We start from the raw sequence: 12105 nt of genomic DNA, 5'->3' as shown, positions 1-12105 counted from the left end.
ATGAAATGTCAAAGTATGTTTTTCGTTGTTCTGTAGTGTAGTTGGCAGAATGTTGTTCATGTCATGAATTGCTTTTTTGAGGAGGGATTATGTGACCACATTTCCTAGCTAGACAACAGGGAGAATTAACTGTCAATTAATTACATACTGGTAATTGAAAACATGAAATGTTTAATAATAAAATAATAAATAGGAAAACAGAACGTCTGTCAGAAAGACAGCCTGAGGCCTAAGTTCACGGAGTGTAAAACAAAACACAGTGGAATGAACTAGATGGCAAGACAATTTTTTTACAGTCATTGTTGGTAACAATTTAGCAGCATTTCATGTTCATCTGTCAAATGATAATAAGAGAGAAAACCTGGCAAAACATATCAGTTCGAAAGACCCAACAAGATTTGAACAAGAAACGTTACATGACACATAAAATTTAATGAGTGAGGTACACTGAATGCGGCATATATACTTGTTTTTGTACAGCAATTATTTCAACAGTTAAAAATGCTTTGTAGCAAATGAAAAAATAAAAAAAGGGAACATGAACAAAACAGATCAGTCTGAAAGACCCAACCAAACATTTTTACATAAAAAATAACTTGTTACGTGAAACAAGATAAAGTAGATAAAAATGTATTGAACAATTTTCCATGACAAAAATTAATTGAACAATTTACCATGACATGCTTTAGAGCGACAAAATGTTTGGCCAACTGAAAGACCCTACTAAACGTATTCTCATGAAACGTTAAATGACACATAAAACAAAATAAAGTGGACTTAACAAGAATCATCTTTTTTTATAGCAGATGTTTGAATAATTAAACATTGGGCTGAAATGATTAATTGAATAACTCAAATAATTCTATTCCAGATCTGACAAGGAAAAATGTGGGTATAATGCGATGACGCCGACCCCAAGTGAATGAATGAATACTTCGACACCACATGCACATTTGTCATTAGATTATGTGTTGGTATATGTAACCATGCAAAATCTACTTTCATCAGATTGTTTGTTGGGATAATTGGTTGAATACTCGATTTTGTCTGAGCCATGATTGGTCGTTACCTGAGCACTGAGCATCTGTGATGTGATTTTCATTTGACAGAAGTGACAAAATGGCCGCCCCTTAGATGGCTAAAAACGGGTGGATTTTGCTGCTTAACTCATATAACATAAACGCAATATTGATCAGAATGCCGTGTTTCAACCCGTGGGCCTGCATAGAACATATTCTTGAAAAAAATATGTTCAGGTTGACTTTCCCTTTAATACTTAGTATGGGGAATTCTGCTTTAAAAACGGTTGCCAGTCAATTAGTTAATTTATTTCTAAAACATGGAATCAATTATTCGACCTTGTGTAAGAAATAAGAATGGAATCTCAACTGCGGTGTATTGTTACAGCCCTAGTTAATGCTGTGATAGCCTACAAAGGAAAGAAAGTGGGAAGTTATCCGCATGGGTGCGGCGTCCAGGTGAGACCATTATGAAGTGCTGAGCTATCATGTTTTGTTCTGCCTAGCAACAAAGTCCATTGAGATTTCTTGCCATTGTCCAACGTGAACACTAACCAGCAAAGTCATCAGGAAGTCCTTTCACACGAGCCTCCTCCCGCTCCTCCTTGTTGCTGTAATTATGTTTTCATTTTCAGCATGTAATCTCATTAGACGCAAATTTAGGTAATAAGGCCAGTTGCCACGTTGACAATGAGGAGTTGACAAAATGGGTGGCGCACTATTGTTTGCCTCCGATGTCTGCTGTGGCCGATAGCGGCGCCGCCGCACGTTGGTAACGGGCAGGTTTACACGAAAGGAAGTGAATGATCAGCCTATTAAGAAGACGAGCAGCGCTTGACATGCGAACGGCTGTTTCCCGGAGATTATATGAGGCGTGGTGCCAATCAAAGACGTACACTGGCTAAAGGTGCTTCTGGAATACAAAAAGCCTTGGGCCTACTTACAAAATAAAAGGTGTGTTGAGGTAGCTGAACAATGAAGTGTAGAATTAAACAAATATTAGATCGCTTTGCACTAAACTTTGTAGTTAGGTGGCATATGACTATTTATCATCTATTTAATCAAACCCACCAAGCAATATTTAATTTAGAGAAAAACACTCCCAATTTGTTAATGTAAGTGTTGTTACTGAATTTGTATGAATTTAACTCAATAAATGGTTGTGTATTATTAGTAAACAAATGTATGATTTAAACATTGCTTTACTCCTTTTGTTAAATAACTGTTGCTTTTTACAAATAAATAAATTGGGAATCAAAGTAAAGTCTTTTGCAACACTTGTCTCTTTTCCTTCACCACCAAACTAATATGTAATATTGTATAACAGCAGACCCACTCGATGCGCGAGAGCCGCATGAGACAATAGGCGCTCCTCCAACTGTTTGTCATGTCATTAATTTATACGACATCATTTAGATTAGAAGATACTCATAATAGATCTTTATTAGACACTCATGCAGCAAGTAATCATTTTAGTCTATAACATTGTCAGAGCGCAATTTGTCAAAATGACGGCTCTGGTAGGTCTATAAGTTTCAGTGATTGAATTGATATGATTTCAGGATGACGTGTTGATGTCAGTGGCAACAGTTTGTAACGACAATATATAGTGTGGTTCCATCCCGGAGGGATGCCCATTTCTGAATATAAGTTTAAAGTGGGCTCAAATTGTCCAACTTCCAATTGGGAAGGCAAGTCAACTCAGCCGCCACGCTATCATGCGCTGCAAGGACCAACTTTAAAATAAAAGTGTACCATGGCATTGATCTGTGTATATCTCTATTTGGGAAGATTTTATTTTGAAGTTGGCCTTCTCACGACATTGGCAGTGTGTTTCCATCATGAATAGCAAGAACAATTGTTGCTGCGGATGTCTTGATTTGTCTTCCCCACGATGCACACCAATTAACACGGGTATCTGAGGAAGAAGAAATCCCTCTAGGGTTTTTTTTTTTTGCATCGAGGAACTCTCATTTTACATGAAGATCACTGTCATCAAAGCATTGTATTGATGTTTCACATCCAAACATGAATAATTCAAAGGCTAATGGATAATATAGCCTTCCCATTTTGACCAGGGTCCATCAGTCCAATTTGGTTTCTGCTTTCAGTGCTAACATTCACATCATAGACTCATGATTTACATACAAACTAGGCTGCCTTCTTGACACTACATACTGACGTTTGCATCACATTGAAAATGGTCATTCATGGTTAATTAAGACAGTCATGTCATACCGTAGCTTGGTCTTGTACATGCAGACCGGATTGCTTTTTTTGGCATGAGGTCGCAGTTGGAACTCCACCCAGCTCAGTGGACTCGATGAGTCAACATGGAGTTTAAACCTCCAAATACATCCTGCTTCTTGAGTTGAATATCGTTTATCCTCCGTGATCATAGTGCTCTTGGAAAACTTGCGTGTCATTAGTTGGAAGACTGACTCCATATACTTTATACCTGAGATGCCACTTCAAAGACCCCAGTTAGTGGTTTCCAAAAAGTTAAAACAACGCCGGGTGCCCTAAACAAGCTTGTCTGGGAGATGAGGACCCCAAAAGATAGAAAACAAGTTCACCAAAACATCTTGCAGACAAGCACCCTGGAGGATTGTAAGTCACAGTTAATTCTGGCAGATAAGGACTCGCTAGAACAGAAAACACTAAGCGGCAAGCAAATGACGACTGTAAAAAACAGAAACAACGCTACTGGACTGTGTGGTAGACCCTAAAAGACAGAAAACAAAAACTGGGTACTGATATGCCTTAACTTTGGGTGCGCTGCAGTATTACACCCCACAACCTCCCCTTTGCTGGACCGATTTGTTTTCTCGGTGGCCTCTTAGTTGCAAGTGACGCATTCAGTGCCTGCGTGGTTTTCACAGAATCCCTGTTTTGTCTTCCAGAGCAAACCGTACATGTTTGACCGAGTCTTTCAGTCCAGCACGACACAGGAGCAAGTGTACAATGCCTGCGCCCAAAAGATTGTCAAAGGTAAGACACAAATTATAAACCCCCCAAAAAAGTAGCTATAGAAATGATGCTTTTTGTGTTTTGTAGATGTTCTTGAGGGATACAATGGGACAATTTTTGCATATGGCCAGACGTCCTCTGGGAAAACGCACACCATGGAGGTGAGAAAAAAGAAACAATAGTGGAAATAAACCTCCCCGTTTTTTCTGCTGTTAACTTCTGGTGGATCCTCAGGGGAATCTCCACGACACAGACTCCATGGGCATTATCCCCAGGATAGTGCAGGACATCTTCAACTACATCTACTCCATGGACGAGAACCTGGAGTTTCATATCAAAGCAAGTCACCAGACCAGCTACTCAGATGCTGGCTGACATGAGGTCTACATTCATCATCTTCTTCTCTTTGCAGGTTTCCTATTTTGAAATTTACTTAGATAAAATCCGGGACCTGTTGGATGGTAAGTGGGCCAGACTTTCCGGACCGTTTCTCTCGGGCTTAATTATTTTTTCCTGGGTTTCAAAGCGAAGCACACTCAAAATGGAGGGCGCAGTAGGATGTTTGCGAGCGCATCCCTCGCACTCACTAAAAGAAAATAAAACATTTAGTAGTGAGGTCGTCATTGACTTTGCCAAAGTTTTTAAGCCACGCATACCAATATGATCAAAAACAAAGTAACAACTTTTGGCATCGACTGCACCGTTCACACATCCCAAATTTATTTTAGATTTTAAAGCAACAATGCCCATTTAAAGATATTTTATTGAATCATGCCAACATGAACTTTTAAAGCTAGGCACCCCTTTTCTAATCCCCTATCGATTATTTGAGATTTTGGATAAAAGTTGATTTTGAATTATTAAAACGCAATACCTTGTACATGTGAAATACAGGTATTATTTTCACTTCCTTTGGTGTCACTAGTATTACGCATTACTGTAGTATCTGTGATTATTTGAGGGTGTATGGTTTTAAAAGGTGGGCCCTGGCCTAGTGAGTAACGATGAATGAGTGTAGATTTGTCTGGCTGTAAACTGGCTAAGACGATCATCCCTGCGACACTTCGAGGCAGAGATTTTGCCTCGATCATTTTTGTAACACCCAAAAAACACAATTATATGCCAACATTATAAAAAACATGGGACAAAATTATTTTAAAATAAGCTACCACAAGCTTGTAGAAGTAATGTTTGAGGCTTATCTTTTTTTCCAGTGTCAAAGACCAATCTGTCAGTGCACGAAGACAAAAACAGAGTACCCTACGTGAAGGTGAGACACACCACACCAGTTTCTAAACTCGCCAAGCGAATGCGACGAAACACACGTGGTCTTGCGTCCACAGGGTTGCACTGAACGCTTTGTCTGCAGTCCGGATGAGGTCATGGACACCATCGACGAAGGCAAATCCAACAGACACGTCGCGGTCACAAGTAAGGCATCGAGTCCTCTACCACGTAAACCGCATGTTGAGGTGCGAAGGCGCTGAGACTGAGCTGGGCTTCTCTGCTCTCCAGACATGAATGAGCACAGCTCCAGGAGTCACAGCATCTTCCTGATCAACGTCAAGCAGGAGAACACCCAAACGGAGCAGAAGCTGAGCGGGAAACTCTACCTGGTGGATCTGGCCGGTAGCGAAAAGGTGTGGCGGAGCTTGCCCAAGTCAGCCGAGACTGACTCCCTATGTTAGCGTGTTTCACTAATGCTAGTTTCTCCTCAGGTCAGCAAAACGGGAGCGGAGGGCGCTGTGCTGGACGAAGCCAAGAACATCAATAAGTCGCTGTCGTCCCTCGGGAATGTCATCTCAGCTCTGGCTGAAGGAACGGTAAATATCTTGATTACATCGCCACTGATAAGCTACAAACAATAACCGTCGTGTGTATTTTCATGAGCATTAAAAAGAGCTGAAGTGACACTATTGTACCCACCTTACCGCCTAGCCCAAGTTAAGCTATTTAGTAGAAACCTGCTATATGTGGGGGGATAAGCACTGGCCCTGGCGTTGCAAAAATCTGCAATTCATGGACGCTCGTTGTAATTGCCATGGAATTTTACCCCAAAAAGTAAAAATTCGCCCCAAAATTTCAACCCAAAATGATATCCCTTGATTTTTTTTTTTTTTCTTCTATTAGAGGTGGCAAATTTGTTTGACAATGAATCTTTGATAATGATTAATCGTTTAGAGCAGTTGTTTGATTAAAATTCTCTGATTTCATTCTCTGGTTTTCATAGTCCTTCATGAAAGCAGACAGATCTTCGTATTTAATCAAAAGAATACATTTGCAAACAAATGTTTTAACTTTGGAGAGTTTAGTGGTTTATTGTGGTTTATTTGGTTTTGTTTATTCATTAAACAATACCAAGTAAATAATAATCGAGTAATGAACAGTAATCGGAGCAAAAATGATTTTACCATAGATTTTACTGTATAATAGTTTTACCTGGTTAATTGATTTCTAAAAATATTCAGTAGTGACAGCATTACTCTCTACGCACAGAAAGTCACAAAGGATTTCATTTGAGCAGATCTTTTTATTGGACACTCAAATAACTTTATTTCCCTTTGAATGGAACCATTTAAAAAACAATTGCCTGATATGTCACTGAGATTTTTTGGGAGTTTTTCCTGTAAATTGATTTAGTTTTTTATCAAGGTTATTAGCATTTTTTGTTGTTGTTCTTTTTAAATGAGCAGAATTATACCCACGATCATTTAGGCTCTAAAACTAACAAAGACTCTCCTCGAAGCGCTCAATTTTCTTGAGTTTCACCCTTTTCACTTTGATCAATGTTTGTGTGTTTGTGGCGCCTGTTGTACACACATCCCCGGGGCACTCCGCCAATCCTCATACAAACGACTGTAGTGTGTTATCGGTTGGACACGAGTAATGCCGCTCAACCACCAGATCAAATAACATGTCAACACACATAAGCCAATTGAAAATATGATCCTTCACTTTACTTTTTTCCATTCTCAGCAGCATGTAGTCGGTAGTCCTCACTCTCCTTCACCTCTTCCTGACCCCGCAGCTGTCCTGCTGCATAAGCAAATATGAGATAATTGGCATAGAGTGCATAGATCCACTGCCCTCTGACACACATTAGCATTAAAAAACAACATTTAAGAAATCGCCTCTTTTGTTGTGTTTGTTGCCGAGATGAAACGTGTGATTTATTCACACACTGAAATGAACCACTGTCACAACCAAGGTCAACTACAAACCTAAATTTCCCATTGAGACCAATTATATTTGGAATCATTTCTTCCAGTGCCCAACATGTTGCAATCATAAAAGCATTGACTGTGCAAGAAATTTTGCCATTAACATTTCAAAGTTCTTAACTGGGGTTTTCCTGGCTCTATTTGATGTATAGGTGGAACTATTCTATTGATTCACATTCTGACCCACTCAATTTCATGAGGCTTACTTATTTCAGAATAGACAAATCAGCACATCTCATCACTATGAATCCGAATTTACAAATTGACTTGTCTTTTCACAGTCCAGCCATGCAATCTCAGGAACTTATTTATGTATATTTTTTAATTTTTTCAAACGTTAAATGTAAAAGAGGGTCTGAAAATGTCTGGGCGAGGCCTTACCTGTTGAAAAACGTAATTCACATCGATAGAAGTTGATGGCAATGAATAAACGGTTTGATTCCAGTTTGATGACTTAAGATGTCCGTGGCAGTGAATGAGTTAGAGAGTCTGAAAATGACTGGCAGTGTATGACCTCAATCACATATGTCAAAGTCAAGGCCCGCGGGCCACATCCGGCCCGCGATAAGATTTTCTACGGCCCCTGAGATGATACTGCTTTATTATTAGATCCGGCCCGCAGACAGCAGCAAGCTGGTGTGGGTAGCAGATGTGATTGGGTCCTTCGCGAATGTCGATGACGTCACGCTTTAACATATATTGTAGCGTCTTCCAAGAACACAGACGTAGTTTAATTACCACGTTTTTATTAGTCCAACCGGCTACTGTGGGCCGCAGCTAACGCCAATACAATACGACAACCGTTCAGTCAAAAAAGTGCAACGGCTCTCCTTCTCCCCTCCTCTCGCTTCCATCCCCTCCCATCCAGTGAGCTGCGCGATGCATTCACTAACCTCGGAAACACAACCAGGCAAAACACAAATTCGACCACAACACAGATAACCCAAGTCGTTACACTATTTCTGTAATATATTTCATTCCATCTATGTTTGCTGGCTGTTGTTTCCTAAATATAAAATCATATAACGAACATTACCGCTACTTTTGCAAGGTTCGTCCTTCGGTTGTCTACGTGCTGACTGAAGACGTCACTGTTTCGTGGTTTTCAGAATCGGATTGTGGTGAAAGGTTATTCGGAGTAAAACGCTTTATTAAGAAATACTTCATGTTGTCGTGAGTGATGTCACGTTGAACACTAGTTAGTTATTTCGGCTAGTATGCTAACTATTCTAGTGATGAAATGTGTGAATGTGTATTGTATGTATTGTTTGGCTGTTTAATTGCTTACTACAGTGAATTGTAACATTTAGGCATATTGTTAACTAATGGATGCGCATTGGATGATGTTGCTAGGTTATTCTTTGTCTATGTTGTTGCAGACCACAATAAATAGACGTGTCAAGTGGAATACGGGCCTGTGTTCGCACCCACATCCATACCTTGCCACTCTAAAATAGAGTCAGCTGGAGACATCATACCAATCATACGATCCTCTCCGTTTTACTACAGATTATGCACAGTTCATACAATCTTGCAGCCCGAGCTAACAAGAAAATTGTTTCCAGTTTGGCAGGAGAAACGCAAACGTTCCGCTGCTCTTATTTCACAAGGTCATAAGCGGAAGTGACGTACGGGCTGCCTCGCAAAAGTAGCAGTAATGTACTTTATTTTATTTTTTATTTAGTAATTCCGAACATAAAAACACAACAGCCAGGGGGGTGACAAACATAGAGGCAAAGAAATATATTACAGAAATATAAAGCGTGACATCATCAACAGGAGCGAAGGACCTGATCCAATCTGGGCATCTAAAATAAATTCAAAGAACATTCTATCAGTCCGGCCCTCGGCTTGTAGCAAAGGTTTTTATTTGGCCCTCCGTCCATTTGACTTTGACACCCCTGACTTAAATGATCTGCACCATTTCACCTGCACTTACGAATCTCCTCTTGGCCACCGCGCCTTGAAAAATGATTATATTATTAGACATCTCTAAATAGCATTTAACATAAGGTGTCACACTTGTTAAAAATGCTTTTTACCCCCTGCGAAATCAGAGGTAGTAGTTTACTAAAGAAAAATGTATCCGTTTGGAAATCAACGAAACCTGCTGCCACGTTTTCAGTCGAACAGAAAATCAGTCATTAGCTGCTTAGCTTCTTCATCAAAGGTTTAAGAGTGACTTCCGACCTTTTCTCATACAAATAATACCACAATTGCAGTTAAAATTAAACCCAAGTATTGCAACACAAGGGGCCTGAAATTAGGTGGGGCTGGAAACCTCCAAATTTTACATACTGGGAAAAACCCTGCTTGTCATACAAATATAAGCATAAGTTGACCAGTTTACTATTTAAAACAAACAAAAGAAACTCTCCAGTTATGTTGTGGGATAAATTGACCCAAGTTAGTTATTTTTTTTAAAAATTGGAAGCAAATTCTGCCGGCCTTATTAAATGATTTTTTAAAATTATTTTTTGGTTTCATTTCTTTTTATGCCTCACCTTTTTGTTGTATAATATGAGGGTGAACCATTCATAACGTTAATGATGAAGGACGAAGTACTGTAGTCACTTTTCTTTTCAATAAAATGTATGTAAAATAAAATCGATCATGGAAAATGTTAGAACATGACCCAGGTAACGAAGCAGCCTAGCTAGGCTAGCGTAGCAGTCTTTCATTTTACTAATCTTGTTTTATTGCCATGTGCTTTTTCACAAGGCCTACATCCCTTACCGAGACAGCAAGATGACGCGCATCCTTCAAGACTCACTGGGCGGCAACTGTCGCACCACCATCGTCATCTGCTGCTCGCCCTCCTCCTACAACGAGGCTGAAACCAAATCAACCCTCATGTTCGGACAAAGGTAAGCAAGAAAAAAAACCCTTTTAATTGAGTAATTTCTAACCTGAAATGGCTTTTGTCTGTTTCTCGTGCACAGAGCAAAGACCATCAAGAATACGGTGACGGTGAACGTCGAGCTGACGGCGGAACAGTGGAAGCAAAAGTATGAACGGGAGAAGGAGAAGAACAAGACTCTGAGGAACACCGTTACCTGGCTGGAGAATGAGCTCAATCGCTGGAGGAATGGTGAGATGAATGCAACTTGAGCTTTTCTCAGTCATAACAAGTTTGTCCTTAAAACATTACAATCATTTCACAAGGTTTTTGGCTAAGGGTGTGACGGGGTTCACTACTATGTACAAAAACAATTTAAAGCATTGTCTTGCCGAAACAGCTTTCGAATTGGAAGATATTTAAATGGAAACATTTGCAGTTCTTCACTATATACACTTTTTTAAAAATGTGTGTGGTGCCTGGGTTAGGGAGTTAGTTCACTTTCCTAAAAAGAAAAACTATGAGGGCTTCACTTTCCTAAAATAATGACAAATCAAACAGTTTTGTGTAATTGTTAATTTGCTTCTTTATACTCCCATGGGCAAGCACGTCACTGCAGCAATGCCGCGCACAGTTTGCCTTTATACTCGCACGCAACCCAAACGCATTGTTTTGAAAATGTGCTTCTTTACACACACATATGTGACATAACACCCACGCCGCTGCCGAACTAGCAAAAAGCTGCATGATGGATCCTCTCCTGCGTGGTGACAAATAAATTGCTCTCAAAGAACCGAGCCAGGGAAAAGTGTACGTCATCGCAATATGGACATAACGGACCAATCACAAGAGAGTGTGACGCGCAGCAGCAATTTCTGACGTGTCCGCATCATATGTCGCAGACCTGTTGCCAACATGTCGCGAAGCAAAACGCACATGATGCAATACGGAAGTTGTCACCCGCATTGAAGCGGGAGTATAAAGAAGCCTTTAGAATTGTCGTCTTTTATGAGAGTTGAAAATCAGTCTTGTCTGTTGTACGCAAAAGATGAATGAAAAAGTTAACAAGTTGGACATATAGCCAAAAGCATATCATTTGCCGTGATGTCCACTAATTACACCTATTATATTTATTTATGGGAGCTGGATAAGCACTGTTACACCCCCAGTAACAACACATGGTTCATTAACACAATGTAGTAACGACTGTTGGCTCCACTGTCTAACGTAATTCCCCAAAGGTGCACAAATCACTGTATATTCACATGAACTTTTCCTCATCCCAGGCGAGAGCGTGCCGGTGGAAGAGCAGTTTGACAAGGAAAAGGCCAATGCTGAGGTTTTGGCCCTCGACAACATCCTCAACGACAAGCCGGCGTCCACGCCCAACGTGCCTGGCGTGCGCCTCACCGACGTGGAGAAGGACAAGTGCGAGGCTGAGCTGTCCAAGCTCTATAAGCAGCTGGACGACAAGGTAACGAACTTAAAAATGTGTGCGTTTAAAAACATGGGATAGCTTATCACCCAGCCTTCCCCAAAAATGTAAACCCTGTTTAGCGTTTAAGCTATGTTCATATTTGTTGTTCAGTCTTGCACCTCAGCCGCAGTGCAATGCCAGTGCTGTGCTGTGAATGCTAATGCCGCTACATGTTTACGTTTGTGCAGGATGAAGAGATCAACCAGCAGAGCCAGCTGGCCGAGAAACTGAAGCAGCAGATGCTGGACCAGGAGGAGGTGAGCCCTAAATGTCTGAGCTGTGTTTTTTTCCCCCCCCTCTCTCTCTCTTACTATTTTTTTTCCTTTACTCAACTTTCTCGTCGGGCAGCTGCTGGTATCCTCGCGCCGCGACCACGAGAACCTCCAGGCCGAGCTCAACCGCCTGCAGGCTGAGAACGAGGCCTCCAAGGAGGAGGTGAAGGAGGTGCTGCAAGCTCTGGAGGAGCTGGCCGTCAACTATGACCAGAAGAGCCAGGAGGTGGAGGACAAGACCAAGGAGTTTGAGGTTATCAGCGAGGAGCTCAGCCAAAAATCGGTGAGGGTGAGGGCGGGGATACCT

At 40.8% G+C, this 12105-nt stretch overlaps 1 protein-coding gene across 2 annotated transcripts in view; it reads left to right on the top strand.

Moving 5' to 3' along the window:
- The window catches only part of LOC147140929 (kinesin-1 heavy chain), a 33695-nt gene that overhangs the window by 8475 nt on the left and 13115 nt on the right, over positions 1–12105 (top strand). For both annotated transcript variants that reach the window (XM_086042850.1, XM_086042849.1), the window contains exons 2-14: positions 3923–4010; positions 4077–4150; positions 4224–4328; positions 4402–4450; positions 5204–5259; positions 5333–5420; positions 5505–5629; positions 5708–5812; positions 9932–10077; positions 10153–10301; positions 11336–11523; positions 11715–11783; positions 11875–12081. In XM_086042850.1, coding sequence (XP_085898976.1) covers positions 3923–4010; positions 4077–4150; positions 4224–4328; positions 4402–4450; positions 5204–5259; positions 5333–5420; positions 5505–5629; positions 5708–5812; positions 9932–10077; positions 10153–10301; positions 11336–11523; positions 11715–11783; positions 11875–12081 — 1449 coding nt within the window. The remainder of the gene's footprint in view (positions 1–3922; positions 4011–4076; positions 4151–4223; positions 4329–4401; positions 4451–5203; positions 5260–5332; positions 5421–5504; positions 5630–5707; positions 5813–9931; positions 10078–10152; positions 10302–11335; positions 11524–11714; positions 11784–11874; positions 12082–12105) is intronic.

Source organism: Filicampus tigris, chromosome 10, assembly GCF_054856515.1.
Source record: "Filicampus tigris isolate MCC_2025a chromosome 10, RoL_Ftig_1.0, whole genome shotgun sequence".
In the NCBI taxonomy this organism is placed as follows: domain Eukaryota; kingdom Metazoa; phylum Chordata; class Actinopteri; order Syngnathiformes; family Syngnathidae; genus Filicampus; species Filicampus tigris.
This window is presented reverse-complemented; position numbering and strand designations above follow the sequence as displayed.